The 18351-nt window shown below is 41.1% G+C and overlaps 2 protein-coding genes across 3 annotated transcripts; one reads left to right on the forward strand and one right to left on the reverse strand.

The window, feature by feature from the left end:
- Nucleotides 1–6145: 6145 nt before the first annotated feature.
- LOC124110540 lies at nucleotides 6146–9050 on the reverse strand. 2 transcript variants are annotated; one of them, XR_007219852.1, is made up of 4 exons: nucleotides 8956–9050; nucleotides 8484–8607; nucleotides 7433–7513; nucleotides 6146–7054 (listed from the first exon to the last, which is right to left on the reverse strand). XR_007219852.1 is itself a non-coding variant. In XM_048391950.1 (2 exons), exons 1-2 carry the CDS (start codon nucleotides 7511–7513, stop codon nucleotides 6776–6778), a joined length of 360 nt encoding a protein of 119 aa, XP_048247907.1. In that variant the 5' UTR covers nucleotides 7514–7955; the 3' UTR covers nucleotides 6146–6775. The 2 variants fall into 2 exon arrangements, 1 of the variants encoding a protein (XP_048247907.1); XM_048391950.1 differs by lacking the exons at nucleotides 8484–8607; nucleotides 8956–9050 and having other exon boundaries at nucleotides 7433–7955.
- A 2493-nt stretch (nucleotides 9051–11543) lies between these two features.
- LOC124110440 lies at nucleotides 11544–17251 on the forward strand. Its single transcript, XM_046469851.2, has 3 exons — nucleotides 11544–11660; nucleotides 12918–13209; nucleotides 14147–17251. The coding sequence occupies exons 2-3, from the start codon at nucleotides 12918–12920 to the stop codon at nucleotides 15799–15801; spliced, it is 1947 nt and encodes a 648-aa protein (XP_046325807.2). The 5' UTR covers nucleotides 11544–11660; the 3' UTR covers nucleotides 15802–17251.
- Nucleotides 17252–18351: the final 1100 nt, after the last annotated feature.

Raw genomic sequence — 18351 nt, forward strand, 5'->3', positions numbered from 1 at the left:
TGTGCTATGACGCTGCCAAAGGATCGAAAGCTCAAAAGTTAGCTGTGCAGAGTTGCTGTGCGGAATTCATGCTTTGCCTTGATTATGATGCTTTTGCTGCCCGCACCATGCCCGTGCCTGTAGTTTCCCAACCTGTTTAACTGAAACGCCTTTCAAAGTTTACCAAAACTCACTCGCTGAAAGACTTTAACAGCGCCTAATTAACAGTATTTGAGTTACATCACGTCGACAGAGTGTTTGTGGTCGGACTCGATGTAGTTAATAGACGTTTGCAACTTTGGTGAAACCCACGTGCACAGGTATGGTGCTGACAACCCTAGAAACAATCAGGGCGAATCCGTGATCCGAACTAACGACATCAGGCATGGTCTAAGGGAAGCAACTCTGCACAGTCTATTACGCGCCTTACACAACTGAGCTCCTAGTTGGGAACTGAGCCAAACTGAATGGAATCAAATATTCTTTACATTACTTTTGACTCATGTGATTCATGCATAGGAAATGTAGGATGATCATATAGGAATCGAATAAGTCAATTCTTTCAAATAGTTCAATAAATTACAGATACACTGATAAACAATAAATAGACGACAAACATCAGGAAAACGAAACACTGTTGTGGAGTATACACTGGACGCGTCCCTGTTTGTCAGTCGCTATCAGTGTTTCACCTGCAGTGACTAGGCTGGATACCAGTATGTGTGCATCAGACAACGCATATCAGTTGACCGACCCGCCCCTCGACACGCCAGGACACAGTCAACATGGCGTCAGGCAGACTGGAAGAATGAGAGGTTAAAACCACTGACAATTAAAGGTAATGTAAGCATTGGCAACATGGAAGTTTGTTTGACGTCCCGTATATACTTGATCAGTGTGACATGCCACAGGTATATGGAAGGTGTAAAAATAGCTTCATACTTCCTGGTTGTACATGGTCGTATGGTCCCTGCGTGTGCTGTATTATAAGATTGAGTTATAGTGTCAGCAATATCGATCCAGATCCATTGTCAAAACTTGTTATTATTTAAAGTAACAGATGAAAGTGTTATTTAAACTACACGAGTCCATCTATTCCTAGAATAGAAGGGCGGATCAAGCATTTCTGGGGAGGGGTCCAAAATATCCAAATCCTCGTTCAGATAAGTTTACTTAAAAGAAAGAGGAGGGGGACCCTGGACACCCCCACCCCTCCCTGGGTCAGCCAACAGAATCAAAGATTCTACTTTCGTTATGCAAATGTACTGGAATGAGTCATGTCCATATATAAGCATTTTACGGACGTTTCAACATGATTGAGCTGGCGGTGGTTCATGCATCGGGTGTTACACAATACTGAAACTTGTCGTAAATTTGCGATGTCCTGAAACCAACCAACCAACCAATCGGTCAACAAATCAATCAGTATGTTTTCATGATACGGATGAGGCCAAAGGCCGGGTTGTTACAAGTTCTCAGAGCATAACAAATGAACAAATATATTATGGATTCTGTGCAATATTTTGCAAAATTTGTTTACACGTCCATTGTGGTAAAACTAGTGATTTAGATACTATTTTCTGAACTAATTATACATTTTGACATCATATGTTGCAACTTGTAGTGCAAAATCTCTTAAAATATTTGCACAATGCCACTTTCAATAAAAAAATCACTTGAGCTATAACGAGTCCAGAAAAAGATAGCAAACTTATGTCAAATTACAATTAGAAGATCATTAATGGTCTACTATTAAAGTAGTCTTGAATATGCAGTTAGTTAGTGTCAGTGTAAGTGTAGTAATTTACTTTGTTGGAGCTGGACAAGTCATTACTTAAAATTATGATGATAAATCTTTCACTTCACCTCACCTGAAAATATGTAATTCACAAAATGGTCAAAATCTAAAATTGTTTGTTCATAAATATGTTTTACTATTACAGATGGCGATGCACAAGACATTGACAAACAATTTACTGACTTGCAGCATCTGCATGGACGTCTTTGATGACCCCTGTACACTTGTGTGTTATCACACCTTTTGTCGGAAATGTGTCGTTAGCTACACTGAAACCAGACCAGAAGCCATCAGTGCCAAGTCTCTCCTCTGTCCATTCTGTCGTAAGATGACCAAAGTAGCCAACTCAAACAGGCCAGTTGAAGAGTGGACACAGGAGGTGAAACCCAGCTTCTTGATTCAGGGTCTCATGGATTCCTTCGCTCCCTGCAGTCAAGGTATAAGTATACACCAGAGACCATGGTGGTTGGACTTCCACTCAATCCATATATTTTTAATTCATCTTAAACACAGGCAACAGTATTTACCCATCTATGACAGACTCGTTTTTGTCCTAACATTACTTGAATATCTCTGTCATTTCTTTCAGTGGCACACTATTAGACCTGCAGTCAATCCTGTAACATATTTTCTCGTTTGCTTTTGAGACAAATTATTGATTTTCATGATGTTATTGACCTTGTCTAGTCACAATGACACTGTAATATTAACGCCTTTATTTTTGCATACGAACACAAAAATACATTTTTCAATTTTGTTGTTGTATTAAATTAATTTTGTAATTTTCAAGTTCATAGAATTATATTTTTAGTGATATTCTAACATGTCTTCGCAAGAATGACTTTTAAGGTTTTTAAGACGAGTGCTGCTTGTAGGTTTTTTTATTACCAGTTGATACATGTAGGTATATTTTTTAACAGGTACTGTATTTTCTTTGTTGGAATTCCAAGATGAACCAACCTAAACGTGAAATGTGTACTTGATTATTCCAGTTATAGCATCGCGTGTCAGTTTGATGAGTGTGGAAAACTTGATCCGATGTCAAATATCACTTTGGTGAAACCCATGAGCACAAGAATGGTACCGACATACCATGAAACATAATGAAGGCGACTCTGGGATTTGAGGGATGCAGATGTGCAGATTTAGAAGACTGGGCCCCTCGTGCCCCTTAAATGGGTACTAAAGGAAAGGATAAATGTCTTTATAAAGATTATGCAAATAGGTGCTCTTATATTCATATTTCCTATTCATATGAAGCACTTTCTATATTTCTCTGTACACCACCTTAAATATTATCTATGTCAGCATAATACATGTGTATATTTTTTTATCAGGAACAAATAACTGCAACTTATGTGATGAGGACGGGGAGACAACTCCAGCCAATGCTTGGTGCGTCGAATGTAATGTCTCGCTCTGTAATGGATGCCTGAAGGCACATAGACGTATCCCTGCCTCCCGTCACCATGACGTATCTGACTTGTCAAGGGATGTCAAGGTAAAGAAAAGACGCAAACCTATGTGTAAAGAACATCCAGATCAGAGGATTCAGTTCTACTGCAAGGACTGTAAGAAACTACAATGTCAATCTTGTTGCATTTTACATCACAGAAAGTGTTAGTCCATTGTCTCGCTTGTATCTGTGTTGCCTGAAATGCAAAACACTCTTCAAACTGTGAAACAGAAACTAGAGTCTGATTTAGCAACATCAAACACTCGCCTTGCAAAGAAGGAAGCACAATGTACTGAAATTAATGAGAACAAGTCAAGCCTTCAGTCTCAGGTCCGATCAGCAACCCACACCGCCATTGACTTGATAAAGAAGAAGGAAAGACAACTCCTGGAACAGATAGATGACGTGACAGAGAAACAAATAGGACAGATGAAAGGAGACATTAAGCGTGAGGAGATGGCCAGGCAGATGATTCGTCAACACTCGGAGTTGCTGGGCAGAGCTCTGGAGTCTGAGAGTGACGTGGACATCTGTGAGATGTATCTGTGGAGTGAGTCGGAAGAGGCAGCCACTGTGTGTGTCCCAGAGTCAGGTATGGAGGATGTATCTGGGGGCAAGGCTTGTTTCTTACATAATCGTTTTTTGATGTGTGGGCCACTAAACGATCTACACTTGGGTGTGATTGATATCTTTGTTGAAGATGTTTTTGATTCTACATCTACAGCAGTTCTGTATGCCACAGTGGACATACAGGCAGAAGATGATAAGAAGAAACCCAATGCTTATGACGTGGCAGTGGATTCGTACCTGGCAGAGTCCTCTGTCTGACTCCTCATGGGGATGTTGTGTTCACGTATCAGCCTAAACAACAGTGGCCTTTCTCTGGTGGAATCACTGAGACCAAAACAGGACATATCCTGGTTATAGATTGCAATGCAAAATGTGTGATTCAACTCAGCGCTTCTGGGACGTTTGTGAGGAAAGTGTTGACGTCACGTGATGGTATTACATCTCCGCATGGTCTCTACCTGTCTGAAAGTCAGCACCTGTATGTCACCGATCGTGACTGTCTGAAGATCTACAGATTTACAAGAAACACCTAAGATGTGGAAGCATATCGATTGTACCTGATAGAATCCGTCACCATCTGAGTGACAATAGTTTATGTAAATATGAATTTCCAATACAAGAGAACAATCAGTCTAGACTGTCCGCCGAAACAGATACAAATTTGACGTGAAGTGCAAAATAGTTATGAAATTTATATGAATGGAACACTGATATTGAGTGATGACACCAGGTGTTCGCGAAAAGGGTAAGCATGTCCGGCCCTATCGGTAGCACTCGACAATCACACAATTTGCATGACAAAGGAAGTATTTGTCCCTGACGCGGCACAGATGTACTCGTAACGTGAGACGGCGGCCTGTAAACAAACCAGACAATCAAGTGATCGATGAACCAGAATATCCATTGAAACGTTAGTGCATTAACTGATTTTGTTGAAACTAATCAAACCGATACGTTAATTTTAACCTACGAATTAAGTGCACTGATTCTGCTACTTAAAAGAAAGAAGAACGTTTAATAACATTTATGTGAGGCAGTGATTGGGGGATGCGCAGTTTTATTGTGCGCACGCCAGGTTTTCGCGATGTTGTGTCTGACATTGATGTGGAGCTGTGAGACATCGATGTGGTATATGTGAACAATGAATGCACAGAGCTGGAATTGTCACCCGTCAAACAAATATTCCGTCACTGAATGTGCATGTATTACGTGTATATTTAAGTTAGCGGGGAGGGGAGGGGAGGGCGGATTTCGGGCAAGAGCAAAGGTCACCAACAACGTGTGCCAGTTGTTGGAGGCGACTTAATGGATCAGGTGACCTGGTTGATTGTACGTCATCGTATCCCAAATACATGGATCGATGCTCATGATATCAATCACTGGACTATCTGACCACACTGGATTAACTACAGCCCACCATCATATAGCTGGAATATTGCCGAGTGCTGCTACGAACAACAAACAAACAATTGGCGCACATGTTTTTGTGGCATGAAAGCGACTTCTGGAAAGTAAATCCTTGTTGCCTCGTGAAGTATATAATTATATATTTGTAAATACAATAGAACTCTGATATATACACCTTTAACCACTTCCTGTCAGTTTAAGTGTATTTGTAAACATTTACTTGCATATCCAGGTGTTTACATTTCTGTCATAATAAAAGTGCAGTCACTACCTTTGTACAGTTTGTCTTTCTTGTTTAAATGAATACATAACACACACCACACCACTATGGAACCCGTTCTACGAAGTGAACTTATGTTAAAAGATGTGAAAAGGGATCGTTTCAGCACTTGGTTTCTCCGTGGAACACGACGCATGTCTTTGTAACAAACATCAGTAAACGCTTTGTGATGTGAAGGGAGAAATGGTGGTTAAAATCTCATGTGACCCCGTTACTTACAAATACATATTGTTTTCATATATATTGATGCTGTTTTGTTCATTCATCCAAGGACAAGTTTAGAAAACATGAGCGATCACAACACTGCCGACAAGCTTGTTAATTTACATATACTTATAATCCCATGAAACAGTCGTGAATGCCATGGTTATCTATCAGAAATATGGAAAATAGTTTACAGAAATACATCCGTTTCATCGACAGTATTAGTACCTCGCCAAGGCTCTGCACTCACTATATATCCATCACTATCCCCCATCAATATAACATTCTCGTCCCATAATGCCGACCTTATAGTTCTGGCCCACTGAGATACCACGCCGCAGTATAACGTGGCTGCACACAGTCACATTTAACTGACACCGAGGCTGTCAGCCTTGTTTTATCACCTCAAAATAGTAATCGAATCACGCCAAAGCCAAAATATACAACACTATAAATACAATAGTTTTTATGCACATGTCAATACAAAGGGGGACACAGCTTAACAAAAGGATGTCCACACAGGGAGGCGACCCGGATCCTGCTGTCAGGGTAGTCGGTTTCATGGCCGTCAGACCAAAGTACTTCTTCCTCGTTGAAATGTATGATTGGAGAATAAGGTCAGGGTTCACCTCAATCACTATTATCTCCCTTGTCTCGGGAAGGGTCACGGCCATGTGATGGGCATTAAGTTTTGCAATCCGCCGAGGGGGGCTCTGAACAGAGAGCTTACTCTGACAGGGTTGAGTATTGCGTGTGTAGAAGGATTTGACGCACTTGTTATTATCAGTTACAACTATGGTCTGTACCGCCTTCATTGAACACTGCCACGTCATAAACATGAGGTAAACTTGTCTCATCTTCTGTTTGTATGTCCACTGTGTCGTGCAGAACTGATGTCGATGTAGAATCAAACACATCTTCATATATGGTATCAATTTTACCCAAGCTCACCTCGTGTATATTGTTAGAGATATCTTCACAATCATGCATAAAACATACTTTCTCTCTCAGTTCATATTTTATATCTGAATCTGGGTCGTATACGGTGGGAAACTGCTCTGACTCACACCACAGGTACATCTCATAGATGTCCATTTGACTTCCAGTTGACATTGCAGTTTCTTACAATCTTTGCAGTAGAACTGCATGCTTTGATCTGGATGTTGCTTACAGAATGGTTTGCGTCTTTGGTTGATTTTGACCTCTGTGGACAAGTCAGATACGTCATGGTGACGAGTGGCAGGAATACGTCTGTGAGCCTTCTGGCATCCCTCACAAAGACTGATGTCACAGTCAGCACACCAAGCAGTAGCTGGAGGTGCCGCTCCTTCATCACCACATAGGATGCACTTCGGGGTATCTGCAAGTATACATACAAATGTGTCAGTTATTTTTCAACAATAGAACTATAATATTACGAAATAACCTTTAACCTTTCAATGTACATACAAGGAATTCACAAACCAGGGATAGAAGAACGTAGCAATGCTAGGATGAGTTCAACACTGGTAGCCTATTCGGAAATACCTTTTGTCTTGGGATTAAATGAATCCAAGAGACTCTGAATCAAAAAGCTGGGTTTCACCTCCTGTGCCCACTCTTCAACTGGCCTGTTTGAGTTGACTACTTTGGTCATCTTTCTACAGAATGGACAGAGGAGAGACTTGGCACTGATGGCTTCTGGTCTGGTTTCAGTGTAGCTAACGACACACTTCCGACAAAATGTGTGATAACATACCAGTGTACAGGGGTCATCAAAGACGTCCATGCAGATGCTGCACGTCAAGAAGTTGTCCGTCAATTGTCGGTGCACTGCCATCTAAAATGTTAAAATAAAAATATTGGCATTCTCAACTTAACATCATACACCTTTTCATCCATAAGAACCCATTTTTGTTTTTGAATGATATACGGGCAGTTTTATCAATAATGAACTCACAGAGAGTAGATATGATACAACGATCTTTAAAGACATGAAGTAGTTTTTGCTCATGTTCCTCCGACACATTTTCATGTTCCAATGCCTATCAATGACAACAATGCTGAACGACATATAAAGGCGGTCAGTAAGTGAGAGCTCAGTTCATGAGTTACAGTTTTGTGGATGAAAATATTAATGCTTCACAGTTCCCAAATAATCACTCCACAATACAAAGACAAAGTTATGTTTTGGAACGCGTAATTGGGTTATTGTTTGTCTATTGGATGCATGTGTAAATTTATTTGTGTGTGTGTGTGTGTGTGTGTGTGTGTGTGTGTGTGTGTGTGTGTGTGTGTGTGTGTGTGTGTGTGTGTGTGTGTGTGTGTGTGTGTGTGTGTGTGTGTGTGTGTGTGTGTGTGTCTGTGTGTAAGACAGAGAGAGAGAGACTGGATGTGAATGTGTTTCTGTATGTATGTGGCTGCTTGTACTTAATTAATGCCGGTTTCATAGTGCTAGCCCACTGAAACACCATGCCGCATTTTAACAGGAAAAGTGAGTGAGTGAGTTAGGTGTAACATCGCTTTTAACATTATTCCAGTTATATCAGGCGTGTCTGCTTAATGTGGGAGGAAAGCCCGAAGTGATGCAGGCCTTAGACCTTTACCACTTCGGTGAAACCCACGAGCATGGGTATGGTGCTGACAATCTTAGAAACATAATTGGGTCGAACCGGGATTCGAACCCACAATCATAGGTTTCTGACGTGCCCAAAGGACGCAACTGTGCACAGCGAATCACGGCGCCTTAGACGACTGGGCCACGCGTGCCCATTTAACATGAATACCACACTCCGACACAATATACTGACTCCAAGCCAACCAGTTCTTGTCTTAGCTCCTTAATGCCGCGGATGTGGCCGCGGATCGGACTACAGACCTTCTGTTGTCTGGGCAGTCGCTCTATCCACTAGACTACGGAGACAGTCTCAGTTGCTATGAAAACATAAACATGACCAATGGTTATTGAGATAATGTCATGAGAATAATATATGTACCTAGATATTGTCAATGAAAGGCACCTGTCACGGTTTGCAAGACAGTCAGATGTTTGTAATTGAAGTATTGATTGATACATGTTAAGAAGAGCTGTAACCATGAACCTGATGATCCAGTTTCAGTCCTGTACGTGTCACTAATAGTAATGTCAGAAAATGCTGTCCAATAGGAAGACAATGTACAATACAACAAACAGAAATTATACCTCGACACAGAAACAAAGAAAATACCCTTCACTATGATGTAGCACCAGACAACATACTTGCTCAGTAATCAAGAAAATACCTTTAGCTTCGTCAGATGTCTCCTCCAACCATTCTGCTGGACTGACTGTCTGTCTCGGTATTGTAAGAGGCGGGGCTGTACACTGACACAGGCTGCTCATAAACGCTCTCACACAACTAAGTGTATTGTGTACATAACGACTTTCTGAGCTAGTTGGTCACCATATGTTGCAATATCGATAGTTAATGCAGTATAACATTTGTAATGTGCATGTCTTTGTATGACTGCACACATATTGCATCTGAGGCGATGTTTGGTGGGCGGAAGTGTTGTAATATGTCGAGAATTCAATCAAACTGAGTATTTACAAGTTCAATTTTTGAGTTCATGCAAAAGATTCCATTTTGCGAAAGGGTTTAAATGCTTTACCAAATATCCTGAAACAAAGGAATGCTAGTGGATGTTGAAGCACATGTTGTATCGTGTGAAGGTATGTATATTTCAATATTACAATTACTATAAGTTACAAACAGGGCCCATTCTCAGACATTAAGCTGATTAGCCGTTATATTGCTGAATTATTGTTCAAAGAGCAGTCAATAAAACTTAATGACGACATTATGATGTAGCTGCTTGTCTATCGGTTCAAATATTGATTTGTATTGTTCACGTCAGGTATCATGAGAATTGCAATATTTTTTATGACGTAATGCATTCTGGTGACCGAAAACATGAGTGTCGCTCATATCTCCACATGCAGTTTCATAAAAAAAACTCCTGCCATCAATAGTAAGCTCAAAGAGGGTACAATTATTGAAAGACATAGACGTGTTTACAATTTACAAAAATGAACCCTTGTAAACCAAGGTGACCACAAGCTGCCTTTACATACTAGTACAACCCGTGTGGACGTGTATCACTTTCTGCATAGAGCATTGTTTGGACGATGTGTTTGCATTGATTTAGTTTGAACTTGTGTTTTTAATTTATTGCAATTTCATTTATAAATTTGTAAAGTTTGTTTTGGCCGCAGGTTTATATCACTGTTTAATGTAGAATAAATAACGTGTGGGGTGTGGTGTATACTGTATAGCGTGTATATAATGTGCTGGTGAGTTTTACCAATTACAATGTCTACAAGTATTTCGTAATCCTAGTGTTTCAATGTTATCCTGTTTCACTGCCAGGGGCAACAGTACGTCACACGCTGCCGGCGACCTGTGTCGACAAGTGGAGCAACTGTGACTCCAACCCTCACTCGTGTGCGCCAGTGTGCAAAGACTGGGCGTCCGCCAACTGTGCCCGCTTCTGCAACTTGTGTTGAGCGTCTTGGAATCTGTACCGAGAAGATGAGGGACGCATGGAGTCTGCACTGCGAGATTTTGTTGCTGTAAACACATATTAAATGACAATGTCAGATGACATCAACATACGTCGAATATATTGCCTCCAAACAAGGCTATTATCAGAGAGTTGGCCTTTCTCTTTACTAATCTAGCTGGTAAACCAGGGATACTGTCTCAGTTAGAGCCCACGGTAGCCTTTATGAGTTTAGGGTAATTGGTTTCAACAGATTTACATTGACCGCAGACACAGAGAAGATGAATTTGAATGAATGTTTTCTCAATTAGATTTGTAACAGCTGATCTCCTTCGGTATCAAGATTGATGAACGTACGTTACACGCAGGACCAACATGGCTACAGAGGGGGAGGATGTTTTGGGCTGGGGCTGGGTTGAGGGGTATTGGGAGTAGTGTGTGTGTGTGTGTGTGTGGAGGGGAGGGGGGGGGGGGGTGTGTGTAGATGGGAGAGGGGGAAGGGAAACACTTTGCTCCAGTTTGTAATGGATACCCGCATGCAGTGTAATGAAACCCAACCAGTCACTCCTTGTTTTATTCCCTAAACATCGAGCGCCAGGCAGGGAAACAACAAGTGTTATCTTTTAACGTGTTGTGCTATGATGCTGCCAAAGGATCGAAGGCTCAAAAGTTAGCTGTGCAGAGTTGCTGTGCGGAATTCCAGCTTTGCCTTGATTATGATGTTTTTGCTGCCCGCACCATGCCCGTGCCTGTAGTTTCCCCACCTGTTTAACTGAAACAGCTTTCAAAGTTTACCAAAACTCACTCGCTGAAAGACTTTAACAGCGCTTAATTAACAGTATTTCAGTTACATCACGCCGGCAGAGTGTTTGTGGTCGGACTCGATGTAGTTAATAGACGTTTGCAACTGTGGTGAAACCCACGTGCACAGGTATGGTGCTGACAACCCTAGAAACAATCAGGGCGAATCTGTGATCCGAACTGACGACATCAGGCATGGTCTAAGGGAAGCAACTCTGCACAGTCTATTACGCGCCTTACACAACTGAGCTCCTAGTGGGGAACTGAGCCAAACTATATGGAATCAAATATTCTTTACATTACTTTTGACTCATGTGATTCATGCATAGGAAATGTAGGATGATCATATAGGAATCGAATAAGTCAATTCTTTCAAATAGTTCAATAAATTACAGATACACTGATAAACAATAAATAGACGACAAAAACAAACATCAGGAAAACGAAACACTGTTGTGGATTATACACTGGACGCGTCCCTGCATGTCAGTCGCTATCAGTGTTTCACCTGCAGTGACTAGGCTGGATACCAGTATGTGTGCATCAGATAACGCATAGCAGCTGACGGACCCGCCCCTCGACACAGTCGACATGGCGTCGGGCAGACTGGAAGAATGAGAAGTTAAAACTACTGACAATTAAAGGTAATGTAAGCATTGGCAACATGGAAGTTTGTTTGACGTCCCGTATATACTTGATCAGTGTGACGTCCCGTATATACTTGACGAGTGTGACGTCCTGTATATACTTGATCAGTGTGACATGCCACAGGTATATGGAAGGTGTGAAAATAGCTTCATACTTCCTGGTTGTACATGGTCGTATGGTCCCTGCGTGTGCTGTATTATAAGATTGAGTTATAGTGTCAGCAATATCGATCCAGATCCATTGTCAAAACTTGTTTTTATTTAAAGTAACAGATGCCAGTGTTATAACACTACACAGGCCCATCTATTCCTAGAATAGAAGGGCGGATCAAGCATTTCTGGGGAGGGGTCCAACATATCCAAATCCTCATTCAGATAAGTTTACTGCCTACACAATTTGTTTTTAAAAGAAAGAGGAGGGGGACCTTGGGCACCCCCCACATCTCCCTGGGTCAGCCAATAGAATCAAAGGTTCTAATTTCGTTATGCAAATGTGCTGGAATGAGTCCATATATAAGCATTTTACGGACGTTTCAACATGATTGAGCTGGCGGTGGTTCATGCATCGGGTGTTACACAATACTGAATACGGGTTGTTACAAGTTCTCAGAGCATAACAAATGAACAAATATATTATTATGGATTCTGTGCAATATTTTGCAAAATTTGTTTACATGTCCATTGTGGTAAAACTAGTGATTTAGATACTATTTTCTGAACTAATTATACATTTTGACATCATTTGTTGCAACTTGTACGAAATCCAATTTCTCTCAAAATATTTGCACAATGCCACTTTCAATAATAAATCACGTGAGCTATAACGGAGTCCAGAAAAAGATAGCAAACTTATGTCAAATTACAATTAGAAGATAATGTTCTACTATTAAAGTAGTCTTGAATATGGTCCTGCACCATGACTGTGGAATATATGTATTTTATAAAACCAAAACCTATCTAGTTTTATATAAAAACAGTTCTAGCCAACTCTCACAATCCCTATGAAATCAGCATCAGGAAAATTAATTGTTTTTATTGAAGAAGAGAGAAATGTTATGTGTAATAAAATATTACAAAAATGATGTATTAGTTTGTCTCAGTGTTAGTGTAGTAATTGGCTTTGTTGGAGCTGGACGAGTCATTACTTAAAATTATGATGATAAATCTTTTACTTCACCTCAACTGAAAATATGTAATGCACAAAAGGGTCAAAATCTAAAATTGTTTGTTCATAAATATGTTTTACTATTACAGATGGCGATGCACAGGACATTGACAGACAATTTATTGACGTGCAGCATCTGCATGGACGTCTTTGATGACCCCTGTACACTTGTGTGTTATCACACATTTTGTCGGAAATGTGTCGTTAGCTACACTGAAACCAGACCAGAAGCCATCAGTGCCAAGTCTCTCCTCTGTCCATTCTGTCGTAAGATGACCAAAGTAGCCAATTCAAACAGGCCAGTTGAAGAGTGGGCACAGGAGGTGAAACCCAGCTTCTTGATTCAGGGTCTCATGGATTCCTTCGCTCCCTGCAGTCAAGGTATAAGTATACACCAGAGACCAAGGTGGTTGGACTTCCACTCAATCCATATAGTTTTAATTCATCTTCAACACAGGCAACAGTATTGTCCCATCTATGAGAGACTCGTTTTTGTCCTAACATTACTTGAATATCTCTGTCATTTCTTTCAGTGGCACACTATTAGACCTGCAGTCAATCCTGTAACATATTTTCTCGTTTGCTTCTGAGACAAATGATTGATTCTCATGATTTTGAAGTGAGGTAATTGACCTTGTCTGGTCACAATGCCATGTAATGTCAACGCCGTTATTATTGCATACGAACACAAAAATACATTTCTCAATTTATTGTTGTATCAACAGAATTTTGTTATTATCAAGTTCATAGACTTATATTTTTAGTGACATTCTAACATGTCTTCGCAAGAATGACTTTTAAGCTTTAAAGACGAATGCTGCTTGCAGGGTTTTTTTATTACTAGTTGATAGGTACTGTATTTTTTAAACAGGTACTGTATTTTCTATGTTGGAAAACCAAAACGAACCAACCTAAACGTAAAATGTGTACTTGAGTATTCCAGTTATAGCATCGCGTGTCAGTTTGATGAGTGTGGAAAACTCGATCCGATGTCAAATGTCACTTTGGTGAAACCCACGAGCACAAGAATGGTGCGGACATACCATGAAACATAATGAGGGCGACTCTGGGATTTGAGGGATGCAGATATGCAGATTTAGAAGACTGCGCCACTGGTGCCCCTTAAATGGGTACTGATAAGGAAAGGATAAATGTCTTTATAAAGATGACGCAAACAGGTGGTCATTTATTCATATTGATAGGTTTTATATTCATGTGGAGCACTTTCTTCGTGCATCCTAACATAACCTATATTTCTCTGTAAACAACATTAGATATAAACCATGTCAACATAATACATGTGTATATTTCTTTTTAGGAACAAATAACTGCAACTTATGTGATGATGACGGGGAGGCAACTCTGGCTACATCTTGGTGTTCTGACTGTGACGTCTCGCTGTGTGGTGGATGTCTTAAGGCCCATGTTCGTAATCCTGCCTCCCGTCACCATGACGTATCTGACTTGTCAAGGGATGTCAAGGTGAAGAAAAGACGCAAACCTATGTGTAAAGAACATCCAGATCAGAGGATTCAGTTCTGCTGCAAGGAATGTAAGAAACTACAATGTCAATCGTGTTGCATCTTGTATCACAGAAAATGTGAGTCCATTGTCTCGCTTGAATCTGTGTTGCCTAAAATGCAAAACACTCTTCAAACTGTGAAACAGAAACTAGAGACTGATTTAGCAACATCAAACACTCGCCTTGCAAAGAAGGAAGCAAAATGTACTGAAATTAATGAGAACAAGTCAAGCCTTCAGTCTCAGGTCCGATCAGCAACCCACACCGCCATTGACTTGATAAAGAAGAAGGAAAGACAACTCCTGGAACAAATAGATGACGTCACAGAGAAACAAATAGGACAGATGAAAGGAGACATTAAGCGTGAGGAGATGGCCAGGCAGATGATTCGTCAACACTCGGAGTTGCTGGGCAGAGCTCTGGAGTCTGAGAGTGACGTGGTCATCTGTGAGATGTATCTGTGGAGTGAGTCGGAGGAGGCAGCCACTGTGTGTGTCCCGGAGTCAGGTATGGAGGATGTATCTGGGGGCAAGGCTTGTTTCATACACGATCGTCATCTGATGTGTGAGGAACTAAACGATCTACACTTGGGTGTGGTTGATATCATTGTTGGTGATGTTTTTGATTCTACATCTACAGCAGTTCTGTATGACACAGTGGACATACAGGCAGAAGATGATAAGAAGAAACCCAATGCTCTTGACGTGGCAGTGTTTGTTGTCGACAACACAGACACCATAGTTGTGACAGATTGTGACAACAAGTGTGTGAAATCCTTCTACAAAAGAAACAAGAAGTCATGTCAGAGTAAGCTGGGGGTACAAAGCGCTCCTCGATGTATTGCAAAATTAAACAATAATAAAATGGCTGTGACTCTCCATGGCACTAAGGAAATAATAATAGTAGAAGTGAAGCCTGAACTGGTTCTTCAATCATCCATCTCCACAAGGAAGGGGTACTACGGTCTGACATCCCTGACACCGACAACCCTGGCAGCAGGATCCGGGGATCCTCCCTGTGTGGACATCCTGGACATGACGGGGAATGTGTTGAGGACCCTGGATCCTGTCACAGATGGAGAGAGTCTTGCATCAGCTCCTTGGTTCCTCAGTACCACCAGGCAGGGTAACATCCTCGTGTCTTACCTTGGATACGCTCACAGGGTCCTCTGTTTGACTCCTCATGGAGATGTTGTGTTCAGGTATCATCCTACACAGCAGTGGCCTTTCTTTGCTGGAATCACTGAAACCAACACAGGACATATCCTGGTTATAGATTACAATGCACAATGTGTGATTCAACTCAGCGCTTCTGGGACGTTTGTGAGGGAAGTCTTGACGTCACGTGATGGTATTACATCTCCGTATGGTCTCTACCTGTCTGAAAGTCAGCACCTGTATGTCATCGATGATGACTGTGTGAAGATCTACAGTTTTACAGGAAACACCTAAGATGTGGATGCATAACGATTGTACCTGATAGAATCCGTCACCATCTGAGTGACAATAGTTTATGTAAATATGAATTTCCAATACAAGTGAACAATCAGTCCAGACTGTCCGCCGAAACAGATTAAAATTTGACGTTAAGTGCAAAATAGTTGTGAAATTTATATGGATGGACCAGTGATATTGAGTGATGATACCAGGTAGTCGCGAAAAGGGTAAGCATGTCCGACCCTATCGGTAGCACTCGACAATCACACAATTTACATGACAAAAGAAGTATTTGTCCCTGACGCGGCACAGCTGTACTCGTATCGCGAGACGGCGACCTGTAAACAAACCAGACAATCAAGTGATCGATGAACCAGAATATCCAGTGACACGTTAGTGCAGTAACTGATTTTGTTGAAACTAATGAAACCGATACGTTAAATATACCCTACGAATTAAATGCACCGATTCTGCTTCTTAAAAGAAAGAAGAACGTTTAAGAACTATTATGAGAGGCAGTGGTTGGGGGATGCGTTTTTATTGTGCCCACACCAGGGGTTCGCGATGTTTGTGTCTGACATTGGTGTGGAGCTGTGAGACATCAATATGGTGAATGTGAATAATGAATGTACAGAACTGGAATTGTCACTCGTCACACAAATATTCCGTTATTAAATGTGCATGTATTACGTGTATATTTAAGTTAGCGGGGAGGGGAGGGCGGATTTTGGGTAAAAGCAAAGGTCACCAACAACGCGTGCCATGTTGGAGGCGACTTAATGGATAAGGTGACCTGGTTAATTTGCACGTCATCGTATCCCAAATACATGGATCGATGCTCATGATGTCAGTCACTGGACTATCTGACCAGACTCGATTAATTACAGACCACCCTCATATAGCTGGAATATTGCCGAGTGCTGCGACGAACAACAAACAAACAAAATCTGAGCGAATGTCTGTTCATCGACACCAACTACAACACTGCCGACAAGCTGGTTAATTTACACATGCTTATAATCCCACGAAACAGTCGTGAATGCCATGGTTATCTATCAGAAGTATGGAAAATAGTTTACAGAACTACATCCGTTTCATCGACAGTATTAATACCTCGCCAAGGCTCTGAACTCACTATATACCTCTGGGGACAGATAACACGTACTTCTTCGTTGCCCAAAGGTTATTCCTCGAAATTATCAGTTTGTTTCAATCGGTAAAACGGTATATGATTGGCTACGGATGTGTCGTGAATTGCCAAAAGAATCCTATATAGCATATATGTCTCTGTTCTCGATATACTATTCTGCCTAGATCATACAAATATAAATGGCAAATGTTTCCGTATCTTATTTTTAACCGTTTATTTGGCGCAGAATAGACTTGTGATTAAGATTGCTAAACCTATAGATGCAAGTGCGACATCCGCGTAGAAGCAGGCTGTAGTTTCTCTAATGGCAGCTATGTTTCAATAAAAAAGTCATCAATTATATATGACAATGTCCATTCTTTACTTTCACATTTGATTTACCCGGGGTATTTATGTTTATTGCTATATCTCAGATTCTGTTTTGTCTCTCAATGCGAGGTGTTATGGTTCAGTTTTCACCCGTGTTTTGTTGTCGGGAACACCAGTGACGTCATCAACTGTTGTAATGTTTGGCAGAGTAAGAGATGGGCTTTATACATTGTATCCATGCGGGCACTAGGACCCATGCCTCTGGCGAGACAAGCCAAGCTTTAATTACTAGTCTACCCCTCCTTTACGACCAACCCCTCCCGCGCCTTCTGGAAGATCTGTGTTTGAATCTTCAGAAACCAATGCTTGTCGTATGAGGCCACACACGGGATCGGGTGGTCAGGCTCGCTGACTTGGTTGATGCATGTCACCGTATTCCAATCGATCGATGGTCACGATGTTAATCACTGGAACTTCAGACCGCGGTCTTGTAGCTTGAAGAGTGTTGAGTGCCGCGTTAATGAACCTACCGTCCAACCAACCAACAAACAGTAAACTGTAGAAATAAGTGACTGATATATTAAGGTGTAATGAAGAAATTAAGCTTTTCTCATTTTGACGTGACAGTTTGACTCCGTTGGATACAGATTCGTGAGATTCACTCACTGGACCTACATACCGCCATCTTGTAGCTGGAAGAGTGTTGAGTGCGACGTTAATCAACCTACCGTCCAACCTGTCAGCCTCGTTTTATCCCCTTATTAAAGAAATGGAAGTAATCGAATCACGTCATAACAACCGAGCGATAAATGGCAAAAATAAACAACACTGTAAATATTATAGTTTTTATGCACATGTCAATACAAAAGGGGACACAGCTGAACAAAATGATTTTATTTTACCTTAGAAAAAAAATATTGTTTCGTAAACATATTGTTTTATAACAATGCGCTTGCGTCCCCTGTGCATCTATCATTACCTCATCATCACGATCGAACACAGTCACAGTCATCGGACCACGGAAGTAGGAGTAAACACACCTACATTGGCTTCACACTGGTTGTGTTTCTCAATCACGTTATATAACTGAAACACTATTCAAAGTG

The sequence above is a fragment of the Haliotis rufescens genome, unplaced genomic scaffold (genome assembly GCF_023055435.1).
Source record: "Haliotis rufescens isolate VD_foot unplaced genomic scaffold, xgHalRufe1.0.p SCAF_102, whole genome shotgun sequence".
Lineage (NCBI taxonomy): Eukaryota > Metazoa > Mollusca > Gastropoda > Lepetellida > Haliotidae > Haliotis > Haliotis rufescens.

Excerpts from the sequence above, each read along its gene's own strand:
- LOC124110540 (XM_048391950.1), bottom strand. The coding sequence starts at position 7,513 with ATGGCAGTGCACCGACAATTGACGGACAACTTCTTGACGTGCAGCATC. Across the intron at positions 7,055-7,432 it reads TTGATGACCCCTGTACACTG|ATACCCCGAAGTGCATCCTA; the intron begins GTATGTTATCAC and ends GTATACTTGCAG.
- LOC124110440 (XM_046469851.2), top strand. The coding sequence starts at position 12,918 with ATGGCGATGCACAGGACATTGACAGACAATTTATTGACGTGCAGCATC. Across the intron at positions 13,210-14,146 it reads CTTCGCTCCCTGCAGTCAAG|GAACAAATAACTGCAACTTA; the intron begins GTATAAGTATAC and ends ATTTCTTTTTAG.